The sequence below is a fragment of the Trichomycterus rosablanca genome, chromosome 5 (assembly GCF_030014385.1).
Source record: "Trichomycterus rosablanca isolate fTriRos1 chromosome 5, fTriRos1.hap1, whole genome shotgun sequence".
NCBI lineage: Eukaryota > Metazoa > Chordata > Actinopteri > Siluriformes > Trichomycteridae > Trichomycterus > Trichomycterus rosablanca.
The window spans coordinates 27,220,577-27,237,773 of NC_085992.1; the positions used below are offsets into that span (position 1 = coordinate 27,220,577).

Genomic DNA, 17,197 nt, shown 5'->3' on the forward strand with positions numbered 1-17,197 from the left:
AAGTATCTCCAAAACAGCAAAAGGTTCTCACAGGCAGCAGTGGTGAATAAATCAAAGAGGGGACAAGCCAAGTTCTGGGGCAGCAAACACTCAATGATGCCAGAGGACATAAAAACTATGGCATCTGGTACAGAACAAAACAGCAAATGTGAGGTGAATGTATTACAACAAACAGTGCATTGAATTATCAAAAATTGAGCTGCATAGTCACAGTCCAGTAAAATGGCCACATAACTACAGGTACTGAAACTGGTTGTCAGAAAAGAAAGAAAAGGTAGGCCAATCTGTGCATTCTTTACCCATGGAAGAGATGGCACAAGGATGCCGTGTAGGATGATCCACCCCAACATACAGAAGCTGAAGGACGTGTTGGTAATGTTCTAATACAAGATACTATAGGACACATTGAGGTGTATTGTGTAGTCCATGTATGGGCGAGTCAAGGCTGTTCTGATAGCATGCCAGGAAGGTATCAAAATGTTTTGATAAATTGGTGTATGCCTACTCTGGAAACTAATTGTACCTTTGAATGTTATGCATACCTAAATGTTACACAATTACAAAATGCATAAATAGACAAAACAATTTATGTAAGATTATTTTACATATTTTAATGCAGTCATGTCCATGTTAATTAATTTATGGCCAAGTACTGTACTTGGATTACACATGACTATAGGATTAGCAGAGTCATCGGAAGGCTTCCATATCCTGCATTTTGCTACAAATAGAGCACCATTTACTACAGTTAACCAAGAAAGCTATTTTTCCCAATAGAAGAAACTGGGTACTTTCATTAAAGAAAAAGGATCCATAAAATAAAAGGCTTGCAAAAATCATTGGTGTGTGATTGAAGTGGAAAAAGCAAAGAATGGAGGTAAAAGGCAACTAGAGCATTTATTTAATGCTGCTCGTCTTGATTGAATAAAGCCAACAGGGGATATCGATTCATGGAAACCAGGCAGGGAAAATCTGTAAGCACACAGTGCAACTCAGCTGGCGCCTTAACAATCATGTGGGGGCAGCAAGTTGCCTGCAAAACCACAAATTTTTTTTCTGGATCCAGGGCACAAAGGATCAATGCTTTCCATACAACACTTCTAAACATAACCCCTGCACAACCTTAGGTCTGGGATGTTCATGATGAAACGTGCTTTATTTTCTGATACGGTTAAAGGCCACAGGCTCCATGTCAACCATATGTCACATGCAGCAGCCAACATGTGCCCTCACAGTGTTGAACTTAGTTTAAAACCACTGGTAGATACTTACTGTAGCAATAATCCTCCTACAATTTTGAATCAGAAAAAGCTTGGACAGTATGGAAAATGCAAATTAAAAAGGCAGGGTTTCTTACACTGACTTAATTTGTTGCCAACAGTATGAACCCAAAATATTTTATGTTTTGTCAATTTCATTTTATTTGTTAATATACTGTACATTCTTGCATTCCAGGCCTGCAGCACATTCCAAAATAAGTTGGGAGAGTAAATCATTTACCACATTGTAATGTTGCCATTCCTTCCTACAACTAGTAAAAGATGTTTTGGTACTGAAGATACCAAGTGAAGTGTTTCATGTGTTATTCTGTCCCATTCTAACCTGTGAAGCATGTGATTTTACGTTGTCTTGTTTTAGAAAGCATGGACGTCCCTGGAAAATCTGCTGTTTTGAAGGCAGCCTATGTTGCTCTAAGATCTCAGTGCACTTTTCTGCATAAATGCCATCACAGAAGTGTAAATAGCCTTTGCCAAGGGTACTGACATTATTGTTCAGCCCCATACCCTATACCATGGTAGACCCTTGCTTTTGGACCTGTTTTTTTTTTTTTTTTGGACCCTTGCTTTTGGACCTGTTAATAAAAACAGTCTAGATGGTCCTTTTTGTTTTAGATCCTGATCTGAAATACTGATTTGTCTGACCATTAAACACATTTTCACTTTGTGATGGTCTATCCCACACAGTACACTGCTGCATTAAGAAATGCAACCTGAAATTCTATACCACCTAGAAAAGAGTTGCACATTAATTTTATACATAAACACTGCTGAGTTCTCTGGGCCGAGCTCATTTCAGATGAACCGAAAGACAGCGGAAACATGCTGGGGTCAGATAAGTCCACATTTTCTGTCCTCAGGAGAAAAGGAGGTTCTCTGTGCCAAAGATGAAAAAGACCACCCTTTCTGTCATGGTATGGGGGTATATCAGTGGCCACGGCATGGGTGATTTGCATATGTATGAAAGTTCCATTGATGTGGAGGAGTATATTGTGATTTTAGAGAGACACATACTGCCATCAAGGCTGCACGATTATTTATGTACTATAATAGCACTTTGTAAACACAGAGTGCATTTGCTTGACTGGCCTGTCTGCAGTCCAGATCTGTTTAATATTGCATTGCATCATGAATAGTGTGTTGCAAGCACCAAATTTATGAAATACAAAAAATATTGATCACTAAAAGCATTGGAAATCTTTTCTTTCCACTGCTTAGTGTGGCTCAGCAGTAAAGTATGATAGCTCACTACCACTGAGAGCCAGGGTTCAAACCTCTTTGGGCAGAACAACAAGCAAAGACACTGTACTTGTACTGTCACCTGGCTAATACCATTATTAGAATGCAACATGGTGGTGGCAACATCATGCTATGTGGTGCTTCTTAATGTCAGGGACAGGAACATTTTTACGAAAACCTCCTCCAGTTTACATTCAAATTTAGACTAGGGCAACAGTTCATCTTTCAACAGTTAAAACAAGACTAGGGTTGCTTTAAGGCGAGTCTCTGAATACATCCCTTAAACCCACTGAACATCTGTGGAGATACCTGAGAATAGGTGCTCATATATGCTCACTATCCAATCTGATGGAGCTTAAAATGATCTACCATGAAGAATGGGATCAACTGCCTACACAAATTCATGTGTGCATTGTAGTTATCGTGTTCAGTAGACAGTGTGCATGTTTTCAGTTTATTTATTTAATTTATTTATTTTCTGTGAGATTATGTAATATCAGCAATCAATGACCAAGTGTTGATAAGTTATACCTTTATAAATCTTTATATCTTTTAAAAATCTAACTAATTAAAAAGGATGGCTACAACCAACACTTACTTCTGCAAACTTGTGGTTCCTAAAATGGGACTTGTTGCACTTCAAAAGCTGCACAGCTAAATTGCAGTCCTGTCTGTATCGCTCCTGAAAGAAAAGACAGATGTAAGCAGACACACATGGGCGAATACTAAAAAGCAGAGAGAAAAAACAGGTGACATAAATGCAAATTACAAACGTTTTTAAGGTTCACATGGCATATAATTCATTACAACTCAAACTTCTGAAAGGGAAACCAGTGCTCTTGAAGGCAGCATTTCTCTCTTAGAAATTCCTCTATAGGGACCATTTCAATTGAAGATGACTGATGTGCTGCTGATCTGCCATGAAGATGAAGCACTACTATTAAGTTCTGTGAAAGATGACTAGCTGTTCCGTGTATCTCACAATACAGCCACAAACACTTACTCAACCAGGTGGCATTTAGACTATTTTTGAGTGCTCAACAAATAAGATTTACGTATCACCTACTGAAAAAAAAACATGACTGGTTTGGGTATAATTATCAGTGCATCATTACAAAGCAGCAGAAATGTATTAATAAGCCTTAATCATCTTATCTTAAAACAAGTTATAGTTTTAAATTTGTATAGAAATTGTCTTTAAAAAATTTGTATATATACAGTATATACGTATATATGTATATACACCGATCAGCCATAACACCTCCTTGTGTCTACACACATTGTGCATTTTATCAGCTCCACTTACCATATAGAAGCTCTTTGTAGTTCTACAGTTACTGACTGTAGTCCATCTGTTTCTCTACAAACTTTTTTAGACTGCTTTCACCCTGTTCTTCAATGGTCAGGACCCCCAGAGGACCACCACAGAGTAGTAGGTATTATTTGGGTGGTGGATCATTCTCAGCACTGCAGTGACAATGACATGGTGGTGGTGTGTTAGTGTGTTGTGCTGGTATGAGTGAATCAGACACAGCAGCGTTGCTGGAGTTCTTAAATACCATGTCCACTCACTGTCCACTCTATTAGACACTCCTACTTAGTTGGTCCACCTTGTAGATGTAAAGTCAGAGACGATCGCTCATCTATTGCTGCTGTTTGAGTTGTTCACCTTCTAGACCTTCATCAGTGGTCACAGGACACTGCCCACAGGGTGCTGTTGGCTGGAGATTTTTGGTTGGTGGACTATTCTCAGTCCAGCAGTGACAGTGAGGTGTTTAAAAACTCCATCAGCGCTGCTGTGTCTTATCCACTCATACCAGCACAACACACACTAACATACCACCACCATGTCAGTGTCACTGAAGTGCTGAGAATGATCCACCACCTAAATAATACCTACTCTGTGGTGGTCCTGGGAGAGTCCTGACCATTGCATGGCCCCAAGCATGAAAGGGGGCTAACAAAGCATGCAGAGAAACAGATGGACTACAGTCAGTAATTGTAGAACTACAAAGTGCTTTTATATGGTAAGGGGAGCTGATAAAATGGACAGTGAGGGTAGAAACAAGGAGGCGGTCATAATGTTATGGCTAATCAGTGCAGTATAAGCAATTTAGGGTAGCGGTAGCAAGGCTTGAACTGGCAACCTTTTGATTACTATTACAGTACCTTAACGACTGAGCTACCCCTGCTCTATATTTCACAGCAAATCCCATCTTCTGTTCTACAAATGGTTATTGTTAGAATTACAGCCTAGGAAAAATGTCAGTATTTAATTTACTGGCTATTTTTGTTGTTCGAGTTATCTGGACACTAAAGGGCAACAAGAACAACATATAGAACAGCTAATATTAGTAAAGTGTCAAGTTCTCAGATGAATGCTGAATAAAATTTTTCTTATGGTATAAACGAACAACAAAGGGCATTGCTTGTGCTGGTCAGGCTCCAGGGAGATATTATTTGTGGCTATGGTCAAGACTATCAGCAGATCAAATGTGCAGCACCAAGACCTCAAGATAAGTATAGACTTTGCAAGTAAGCCCTGTCTACAAAGACCAAACAAATAAGAAAAGTTTTTCCCACCAGTTTTTTTTTGTCTAACTGTAATAGCATTGCATTATTTTCAGAACAGGTAAATCATAGTTAAATCATGATTTAACATATAAGGTGCTTCTTCTGCTATAGGGCATGGTACAGCAGACAGTCTGGACCATACACAATATTATTGATTATTAAGAAAAAAACTGTTGAATATGACTTTTTAAACCATATGTGTATCACACACCCATCTATCTTGACCAAACAGTATAAATGAATATGTTGGACAATAAATCTTGTATTTCACACAATGTGTATTTTAGACTATAATCAATTACTGAACAAATTAAGCAATACTAATAATAATAATTACAATATTCTCACAATGCTCCTGTTCTTGTTTTGAGCCTGTTTTGTCTTTGCAGTTGGTCAAGATATGATGTATGATGTCATTTCTAAGCTCACTAAATCATGGGTAAGACTATTCTAATAACATTAATATTAGAAATGTTTTTAAAGTGATTTTATGAGAAGGCAAACATCAGAATGAAAGAAAAACCTAGATGTCATCTTGTTTTGCCACAGCATTAGTTTATACACTGATCAGCCATAACATTTAAACCACCTCCTTGTTTCTACTCTCACTGTCCATTTTATCAGCTTACTTACCATATAGAAGCACTTTGTAGTTCTACAATTACTGACTGTAGTCCATCTGTTTCTCTACATACCTTTTTAGCCTGCTTTCACCCTGCTCTTCAATGGTCAGGACCCCCACAGGACCACCACAGAGCAGGTATTATTTAGGTGGTGGATCATTCTCAGCACTGCAGTGACACTGACATGGTGGTGGTGTGTTAGTGTGTGTTGTGCTGGTATGAGTGGATCAGACACAGCAATACTGATGGAGTTTTTAAACATCTCACTGTCACTGCTGGACTGAGCATAATCCACCAACCTAAAATATCCAGCCAACAGCACCCCATGGGCAGCGTCCTGTGACCACTGATGAAGGTCAAGAAGTTGACCAACTCAAACAGCAGCAATAGATGAGCGATCGTCTCTGACTTTACATCTACAAGGTGGACCAACTAAGTAGGAGTGTCTAATAGAGTGGACAGTGAGTGGACATGGTATTTAAAAACTCCAGCAGCCCTGCTGTGTCTGATCCACTCATACCAGCACAACACACACTAACACACCACCTCCATGTCAGTGTCACTGCAGTGCTGAGAATGATCCACCATCGAAATAATACCTGCTCTGTGGTGGTCCCCACCATTGAAGAACAGGGTAAAAGCAGGCTAAAAAAGTATGTAGAGAAACAGATGGACTACAGTCAGTACTTGTAGAACTACAAAGTGCTTCTATATGGTAGGTGGAGCTGATCAAATGGACAGTGAGTGTAGAAACAAGGAGGTGGTTTTAATGTTATGGCTGATCAGTGTATGTTGCCACCGTATAGAATCAAGCAACGTGTGGAACACAACCCCATGAAAACTGTGGTATACACACAAACACACAGTACATACATTTAGTTCTTCTAGCTTGTCAATAGTGTTCTTGGCATCTACAAGCTTGTTGGTGAGCTCCACAATCTCCTGATCCATTGTCTTCTTGTCTCTCTCCACTTTCCGAAGCTGGAAAAGACACAGAATGAGCAAAAAACGACTTCCTGCGCTATAAGCACTTCTCTGCCTACAGGCAGACCTGAAACTAATGGTGCAGGACTTTCTGTGAAATTCCATAGTTGACTTAAATTACATTTAAATAGTCTAAATAAAGAGCCCAAGTAACATATTTAATGTCTAAAGTATAGATAATCCAGTACAGAAAAATGAGAGAATGTAATCTCAGTAAACCATGACTATTAACACATAATAGATCAGGACAAAAACAGGCATAAAACATAAAAACCTGCTTTTCCATAACAGAGCTATTTTATGTTAAATAGGAAATTATGCAACAGCTGCAGTAAAATGATTGAGTCTCACTTTTACTATCTCCCAGTTCCATGTGCTACAAGGCATTAAAGCACATTTTAAAAGCTAAAATAAATGCACCAGCCTTTAGCCCAAAACAAAGAATGCATTTATTCATTCTAATAAATTACCAGCACAAGTATTCTCCAAACCTCTAGGCTGGATGATCCGCATATCAATTAGTGGTACAGTACAGATCCAGCCTCTCTTTGTATATTTGTGTGCTAAAGGCACCAGCAACACACCTGCATAATCAGGGATAATTGTTGAACAGCTCTCCGCCAACTGCATATTAATAGTATTTTGGTTGTATACAAAATCAGTGTCCCTATTATAGCTACACTGTATGTGTTGTGAAAGCTGACACAGCTGGTGTGTCTAATTCAATTAAGAGCAAAAATAAAGAGCTAATTAATTCTGTGCTGCATAGTCATTTACTTAACGGATGTGTGAGCCAATGACTGCATGTTACATTTTGGTTTTGTTTCATTTTAAGAATATATAATGTACTAGCTTTAGGTCCTGCACAACAACAACTACAACAGTGTTGTTTTCTTTATAAATTAAGGCCATGACTGTATTTATGTGCACTCAAGAAACTTACAGGAAATTAGTGCACCCGACCCCCGTGTCTACGCACCCTACTTTTTGCAGTATCTGGAAAAAAGAGAGGTGGGTGATGTATCTATGCTGTTTGTTTAGGTTGAGTTGTGACTTTCCTTCATGAAGCTTGAGTGAAGGGAAATAAGGAATGCACTAACCGCCTTAAAATGTGACCTTTGCACAGCTCATACCATGAAACAACAGTCTTGTAACATGCGGATCTGGCGGATGCAGCATAGCACAAATTGTTTGTTTATATATGTTCCTTTGAGCTGCTTTTATATTTAGGGGTCGAAAAAGGCACTTATATCTGTGTAGATGCCTGTCCAGCCAATAGCATCGCTTGAAATTGGAACCCTGGATCCCAATAATAATAAAATAATCTAAAATATTACCAATTTACGCCGCTCAGGTGGCGCAGCGGTAAAAACACACGCTGCAACCAGAGCTGGGATCTCGAATACATCGTATCGAATCTCAGCTCTGCCGTGCCGGCTGAGGCTGAGTGGCTAAATGAACAATAATCGGCCGGTTGTTCAGGTGGGCGGGACTAAGCCGGATAGGGCTCTCTCTCTGTCAGACTGGTGCAATTACGACCTCTGCTGGCTGATTAGAGGTGCCTACACAGAGATGAGGAAAGAGTGCTCTTAGGGTGTGTCTCTCCGTACACAACGCTAGGTGGCACAACACTCGTCAATGTGTGGGTGATAAGATGCATACGGCTTGCTGCCCACGTGTCGGAGGGGGCGTGGTTTAGCTTCGATCTCCTCGGTCAGAGCAGGGATTGGCACAGGCAGAGAGGAAGCATGATGCAATTGGGCAACTGGACGTGCTAAAGAGGGAGAATATGGGGAGAAAATGCATTTGAAAAAAATATATATTACCAATTTATCGATATTTGTTTATTTTATTTATTATTTATTTATTAGGATTTTAACATTATGATTTACACAAGATTCACCAGTTCACAAGTTTAATGTCAAACACAGTCATGGACAATTTTGTATCTCCCATTTACCTCACTTGCATGTCTTTGGACTGTGGGAGGACACCAGAACTCCCGGAGGAAACCCACCCTGACACAGGGAGAACATGCAAACTCCACACAGAAAGGACCCGGACCGTCCCACCTGGGGATCAAACCCAGGACCTTCTTGCTGTGAGCCACAGTGTCACCCACTAATTTATGATAAGTTTGTGATACTGTCCTTGTGTTTTAAACAACATATTTTATCCTCTTTGGTTTTGGATGATGCCTATATTGTACAGCCATTAATTAAAGTAAAATTTAGATCTGATAAGAGTCTTGCCGTCCATGTCTAGTAATGGATTAAACATAAACTACCTTCTATACTTGTTTCACATAAACTAGGCAATAGACCAACTGCCTTTAATTAATTTCATTGCAAAACCATTTTGATTATGAAATTTGATAAATCTTTCCTATTACATGCGGGCCTACCAAATATCTTTATTCATGTACACACCTATGGTAATAGTAGTCATTGTAGCAGACATTCAGCCCTTCTAAAATTAGACACTTCAACAACAAGGAGAAAGGGAGGAAAATACTAACAGGGTGAGAGAGTTTACCAGTAATTCACAAAGAGCTTTATGAGCAGCATCCAAATCTGTAATGCAGTGGTTGAAATGCTGACACAACCTTTATAAAAAAATGCCCTCTAAACACACATTAAAAACGGTCATTTGTAATTTTTGGGCTTTGAAGCTGCCAAAAATCTGCAGACAAGCAACCCACAAGAGAAAACTTAGTTTTAGATAATAAGATAAGCATTGCTGTTATTAAGTAAATCAGTACAAATTAATGTAATAGATGAAATTTTAATTTCCATTTGAATATCCAGTAAGGGATTATTTAACCACTTTTGTTTGCTATTTAATATTCATCCAATACATTTATCCTCTTTAGATTTATACACATTATGTCACTGACTTTGTATACTCACTCACTTTCTTAACCGCTTATCCAATTAGGGTAGAGCTCAGCTTTCTGATACTGGGCTCTACATTCAGCTCCAATTTTTTGGTAGTCTTTAGATTTTACGATACCATGCACACAGTCAAGGCATCCAGAGCCAGAAGCAGCCAAGCAACCCCAAAACATCTGTGAGGCTCCACCATGTTTATTGTAGGTACTGAGTTTTTTACTTTAAAGACTTAATTTCATACAATAACATGCTTTACCAAAAAGGTCTGTTTTAGTCTTATCTGGCAAACTCCAGTCTGGCTTTATGGCTCTGCGCCAGCAGTGGGGTCCTGCTGGGACTCTTAACATAGCATCACATTTTATTCAGATAAACACATATAGTGTGAGCAGTAGGGGTGGGCGATATAATATCGTTCACGATAATACCGTTGTAGTTGTAAACTCGATATGATTTTTGCCATATCGCGATATTGTTAGCAAACGTGCGCCACTGGCTCTCAAGCGCGTAACAGTGAAATAATGGCGACCAATGCAGAGAGTAGTACCGGAGTTAGCACTGAGGTCGAACTACTCCCTAAAAGGGGAGCTACATCACTAGTGTGGAAGGTTTTCGGATACCGAAGGTCAGAGTCCAAACAAACGACTGTAATTTACCAAAATACTGTGACGACAAAAAGGCGTGAGTACGAGGAGTGTCAGTCGCTACGTGAGTCCGAGAATGATGTGAGGCCAAAAACTGTCAGTGAACGAACAGAACACACAGGTTACCACACAGGTTACCATCTGAGAACGTTTACAACACAAAAGCGCTAAGCGGAACGCTTTCCTTCACATATGAGTATGGAAACTGAACCACTGAGTCAATGAGTCAGAAACGACTCTCTTCAGACGAATCGTTCATTGGAATCGAATCAGAAAACTGTGCTCTTATCTATGGTAAAGATTCATTCGTTTGACTGACTCTGTGGGCAAAACAACTCCGGTTCCAGAGATTCAGATGTATAAACTAGGGCTGTCAAACGATTAAAATTTTTAATCGCGATTAATCTCAGAATTTCATATAGTTAATCGCGATTAATCGCATTAAAAAAAATCTGTGTAAATGTTATAGAAAACAAGGATTTTTAAGTGAAATGTTACAATTACAATGGTGAACACATTTTATGCTAAATGTACTAATGTTAAAAACTGCTGGGACAAGAGAAAACTGTAAGGGAGTTTTATTCACTCACATACTAGGCAGTAATACTATCCAGTGGTTTAATGGACGTTTCTACACGAACTGAGTGTGTTTAGACTAGGGTGGCCAGATTCATAGTAACAAAAAGGAGGACATTACACCCCAAAAAGCCGGACATCTTATTAGGAACAGGGGGACATGCTACTGCAACACACAGAATGAATCCAGAATCCAGAACCCATATAACAGTTTTTGACCAATTTAAGCAAGAATTATATAACAAATGACTGTTTTACTCACTAAATGTTGTGTCTTTTCATATTTAGGTCCGTTCATCGCTGCCTCAAAAGTTTACTTTTTGGCATTTTCACCGCGTTCCTGATCATGAGAGCTGAGTGATTGACTCAGGTAGCGCGGTGTTTACAAAACAGAGAGGGCGGGCGAAATTCAACCACCCAATCACAGACTAGCATTTAGAGGGCGGACCTTCTCCGATTGGCCAGTGGTAGCTCTATAAGGAGTCAAATGAGGCTGTTAAACCAATGAAATACAAAGCATTTGTTTCGACATGTACCTGAGCCAATGGTAAATAATATTGATCAAAAATGAAACCAGTTCACTCCAAAAGGAGGATTTTGAAGTGTCCGTCCTAGCGTTACGTGAATGGAGGACTGGCAGCTTCTTTATTATGCAAGTGCATTACTACGACACTACCACGCTCGGTAACATTATGTTAACAAACCGCAAATAAAAAACGGTGGCAAGTCCGACATTAAAACGTTTGTTCTACCAGTCAAGTCTCAACATGAACTAGAATTTGCGTTAACGGCACTATTTTTTATAATCGCGTTAAATTGAGATTGCGTTAATGCGTTATTATCGCGTTAACTTCGACAGCCCTAGTATAAACCAATCAGAGCTACGAATTTAGACTTTGGGCGGAATCTCTCTCTTCATTGGTTGTTGTATAATTGACAGACACGCTTTCATTTTGCAGCGATAGCAAATCATGATCAAATATTAAACGTTTTCAGGATTTTTTGATGCTCACTTATTTGAAGTAAAACGGAGCAGAAATGTGATTGTGAGATTCTGCTGGTTTGTTTAATATATTGTCAATATTAATACAAATACAGCCTTGTAATAATACAAAATATAAACACTGTAATTAATCAGATCTTTGAAGCAATCTGTTTCCCCTCACTGTCTGTCAGCTCAAAAGATGAATAAGAAACCATAATAGTAACAAATGATATTATATACTAAATCCTGCATTATACAGCAACTACACCAGTTAGTGCATTTCAACCACTGAGCAGTACATTTGGAGCCTTAAGTGCTGGTGCTGACGTCAAAGTGCTTCCATCCTAGCAACATGCAGAGGTAAAAGAGGTGGGGGTAGCAGTGAATGCTGAAGAATGACTTCTACACTACTAAACTGTAAAATGCAAGGAGAAACAAGAGAATGAGAGATCACGCAACTGCATGGACCCAGGTTTGAGTGACAGCAGCCTGATGATGATGGTTGCGGTATTGATGATACACAAGTCACCAGGCCAAGGCAGCATGATGAGAGAAAGGTGAAAGGAAAGTGGTATAAAAAAAATAAATAAAAAATAAAAATTTTATGATTATGAGCACAGCCAGCTACTGATTTTCTACTTTCATTTATTTATTTTTATTAAGGGAAGGATGCTATAAAAACCTGACCTGTTTTCAAAGATTACATTTTCTATTAATATATTAAAGCACCTCTGACAGCATTGAGCAGCTCTGGGATTCTTCCATGTTAGGAAAACTAATGTCACGTTACATAATGTACATTTTTACATTTAAGGCTTTAGCAGATGTTTTTTTATACAAAGTGACTTACAATTGACATATACAGTCCAAGTAATCTGGGTTAAGAGCCTTGCTCAAGAGCCCAACAGTGACAATCTGGCAGATGTGAACTCCTAAACACTTTTCCAGTAGCTTAACTGCTGAGCTACCACTCGCCATGACGTGACATGACGGGTAATTACTGGTTACACAAGGTTAATCAGTACACAAGTTTGTCAAACACAGTCGAGGACAATTTTGTATCTCCAATTCACCTCACTTGCATGTGTTTGGACTGTTGGAGGAAATCAGAGCTCCTGGAGGAAACCCACGCAGACACGGAGAGAACATGCAAACTCCACACAGAAAGGACCCGGACCGCCCCATCTGGGAATCAAACCCAGGACCTTCTTGCTGTGAGGCGACAGTGCTACCCACTGAGCCACTGTGCCACCCATGTACTGATTAAAAAGTAAAAGTACTGATTGTGTCAGAAAGTGGAATAAACACAGCATTTAAACGTGTTCACTGTTTGATTCTTTCCTATTTAATTTGGGGATGTTGTATTTTGTGATTCATAACTTCAGCCCAAAATAACTGGTTTGAAATGGCTTGTGATGGAGAGTCCTAGCCCACTTTTAGATGAACCCTTTGATAAGGAAATAATTTCATGGCACCAAAAGGACAATGAGTTATTATTAAGGCAATAAACATTCCTACATACACCATTGGGAGTGCTGTCTGGAAGTTTTAAACTTATGGTGCAGCAGCAAACCTGCCTGGCTGTAGTGTTAGCACATCAAAGAAAATGACATGATAAAGGTCATGTAAATAACAGCATTTCGATTTGCACAATTATACCCAGTCAGTGTGTCTTACACACAACACTAGAAACACCATGTGACAACTGATTGGAAAAATTCATCAGAGTTACAGACTAATCAAATCCTTGGGCCATGAGGTAAAACAAAGGCTAACACTACCCCTGGCAAACTCATTTTATTAGGGCATCTAACACATCATTAATGAAATACATTAGTTAAGAAAACAAATGGAAAATGCTGGCAAAGGTTAAAAAGTGAAAGGTTACCAGGGCATGCAGCTTCTCCTCCAGGTCCTGGTTGGCTCTCTGTGAGGCTGTGTAGCTGTTCTGGAGTCTGTGAGGAAAAAGAAACCCATAATGTTTTCAGCAAACAGGGAGCAAACATGTGATTAAGAGCATATAAATGATTTTGCATAGACTCAGGTGATGTAGTGTTTATACAGGTAAAGACCAGGGCATTAATCCAGAACAGGTCACAACAACCCCACAGAAACAGAAAACAACAACATTTTAGTAGCATGTTTTATCATATTCCATCGTATTTCAGATACTGTTCTAGTAGTGCTAGTTCTTTTTGCTTGTTCCTTTTTTTTATAGCTTATTTAGACGTTTTATGCAATGGTTATAACAATGGTTATATACACAGCAGGAAGGGTAGGTAATTTTTATATTGTCAGCCCTTGTCGAGGCCTATTGTTTTTTTAGATGCATTCTTTTAGACCATTTTCTCTCTAAAAAATGAGGATTGTTTTTATTTTGGCTTGGTTAAAAATGTCTCTCATAGTCCTAGGTATTGCTATTGATTGTTATTCATGTAAGCAATCAGTTTCTATAATCAACATTCCCAGAAAATTACAGGTAATGGGCAAACATTACTTTTTTGACAATGCAAAGGAGCTTTAATGTATATTAAAAAAAAAAAGAGTTGTTCAGTTATGCCTAGAAAAATCATTGAACAATTATAAATGCTGAGACCAGCAAACTAAAACAGGACAATGATACACCAGACTCTGATTGGTTTATACATCTGAATCTCTTTAACAAATGAACTGAAAGAGAGTGAGCAAAATGAATGAATCTTTACCATAGATAAGAGCACAGTTCCCTAAATCGATTTCAATGAATAATTTGTTTGAAAAAAATCGTTGACTTAGTGATTCAGTTTCCCTCGATATATTGAATATGGTCATTTTCAACATTGTGTAAAAAGTAATATTGAATATATCAATATTTGCAATATACCGCCCAGCCCTAGTATGAACTCTAACTGTCTGGTCTAACTGACCACCCACACACGCAGGTTAGATGTTATACAGTTCAGTCTGAAAAAACCTTAAAAATAGGACGAACAGTGAAGATAAACCGCTGACAGAAGCATTGACGTGTGTGTGCCTTTAAGAGAGACGCTCTGTTCACAGTATCGATATAAGTGATTCATGAGTCGATTCATTTTATGCGAAGCGTAAGTTTCTCTTCTCAGTTATCTCTCCGTGTTTACTGTTATTAATTAATGTCGTGGTTTTAAATAAACACCAACTACTACAGAACATTTTGTGTGACTCACATTAAAAAGCTTAATTAAAAAGCTTAATTAAACTGCTATTACCACAGATCTGTAACCGAGTCAGACTCGTTCCGTCTAAGGAGCTAAAAGTTTTCTGTCAGTCAGAGCAGATGATCCTGAACTATGTATGATGCACAACGTTAATTATGTTATTTTAGGTCATGAAGAGCTTTCACGATGGTTTCTGTACGATGGTTGATGAATGGTGATGTGATGGTTTTATAAACTGATGTATATAAAATTAAACTCAAAATATATCAAATTAAACCCTAGCACCGGTCCTGGTTTCATTCCATATATATCGAGTTTCATTTTATATATATCAGTTTTTATTCCATATATATCAGTTTTATTCCAAATATATTGAGTTTCATTTTATATATATCAGTTTTCATTCCATATATATCAGTTTTCATTCCATATATATCAGTTTTATTCCATATACATAAGCGTTTGCTATATATTTCCTGTTTGGCTTGCTATAATATGTACAGTGCCTTGCAAAAGTATTCAGCCCCCTTGAACTTTTCAACCTTTCGCCACATTTCAGGCTTCAAACATAACGATATGAAATTGTAATTTTTTGTGAAGAATCAACAACAAGTGGGACACAATCGTGAAGTGGAACGAAATTTATTGGATATTTTAAACTTTTTTTAGAAATAAAAAACTGAAAAGTGGGGCGTGCAATATTATTCAGCCCCCTTGCGTTAATACTTTGTAGCGCCACCTTTTGCTGCGATTACAGCTGCAAGTCGCTTGGGGTATGTCTCTATCAGTTTTGCACATCGAGAGACTGAAATTTTTGCCCATTCTTCCTTGCAAAACAGCTCGAGCTCAGTGAGGTTGGATGGAGAGCGTTTGTGAACAGCAGTTTTCAGCTCTTTCCACAGATTCTCGATGGGATTCAGGTCTGGACTTTGACTTGGCCATTCTAACACCTGGATACGTTTATTTGTGAACCATTCCATTGTAGATTTTGCTTTATGTTTTGGATCATTGTCTTGTTGGAAGATAAATCTCCGTCCCAGTCTCAGGTCTTTTGCAGACTGCAACAGGTTTTCTTCCAGAATGGTCCTGTATTTGGCTCCATCCATCTTCCCATCAATTTTAACCATCTTCCCTGTCCCTGCTGAAGAAAAACAGGCCCAAACCATGATGCTGCCACCACCATGTTTGACAGTGGGGATGGTGTGTTCAGGGTGATGAGCTGTGTTGCTTTTACGCCAAACATAACGTTTTGCATTGTGGCCAAAAAGTTCGATTTTGGTTTCATCTGACCAGAGCACCTTCTTCCACATGTTTGGTGTGTCTCCCAGGTGACTTTTTATAGATATCTTTGAGAAATGGCTTTCTTCTTGCCACTCTTCCATTAAGGCCAGATTTGTGCAGTGTACGACTGATTGTGTCCTATGGACAGATTCTCCCACCTCAGCTGTAGATCTCTGCAGTTCATTCAGAGTGATCATGGGCCTCTTGGCTGCATCTCTGATCAGTCTTCTCCTTGTTTGAGCTGAAAGTTTAGAGGGACGGCCGGGTCTTGGTAGATTTGCAGTGGTCTGATACTCCTTCCATTTCAATATGATCGCTTGCACAGTGCTCCTTGAGATGTTTAAAGCTTGGGAAATCTTTTTGTATCCAAATCCGGCTTTAAACTTCTCCACAACAGTATCTCGGACCTGCCTGGTGTGTTCCTTGGTCTTCATGATGCTCTCTGCGCTTTAAACAGAACTCTGAGACTGTCACAGAGCAGGTGCATTTATACGGAGACTTGATTACACACAGGTGGATTCTATTTATCACCATCAGTCATTTAGGTCAACATTGGATCATTCAGAGATCCTCACTGAACTTCTGGAGTGAGTTTGCTGCACTGAAAGTAAAGGGGCTGAATAATATTGCACGCCCCACTTTTTAGTTTTTTATTTCTAAAAAAAGTTTAAAATATCCAATACATTTTGTTCTACTTCACGATTGTGTCCCACTTGTTGTTGATTCTTCACAAAAAATTACAATTTCATATCATTATGTTTGAAGCCTGAAATGTGGCAAATGGTTGAAAAGTTCAAGGGGGCTGAATACTTTTGCAAGGCACTGTATATATATATAACAACCCAAGTAATCCACACATATAAAGCAGTCAAAACAAATAAGTCCAAAAATTAAGTTATGTGTAATAAAGTGAAATGACAAGGGAAAAAGCATTGAACACATGAAAAAAA

The 17,197-nt window shown here is 38.7% G+C and overlaps 1 protein-coding gene across 3 annotated transcripts in view; it reads right to left on the reverse strand.

Moving 5' to 3' along the window:
* tjap1 (tight junction associated protein 1 (peripheral)) overlaps positions 1-17,197 on the reverse strand; it is a 138,519-nt gene that overhangs the window by 3,290 nt on the left and 118,032 nt on the right. For all 3 annotated transcript variants that reach the window (XR_010012448.1, XM_062995923.1, XM_062995924.1), the window contains exons 7-9: positions 13,679-13,745; positions 6,587-6,694; positions 3,115-3,198 (exon numbers count right to left, since the gene is read on the reverse strand). Coding sequence is in view for 2 of the 3 variants with exons in the window: in XM_062995923.1 (XP_062851993.1) it covers positions 3,115-3,198; positions 6,587-6,694; positions 13,679-13,745 (259 nt within the window). In the remaining variant the exon portion in view is untranslated. The remainder of the gene's footprint in view (positions 1-3,114; positions 3,199-6,586; positions 6,695-13,678; positions 13,746-17,197) is intronic.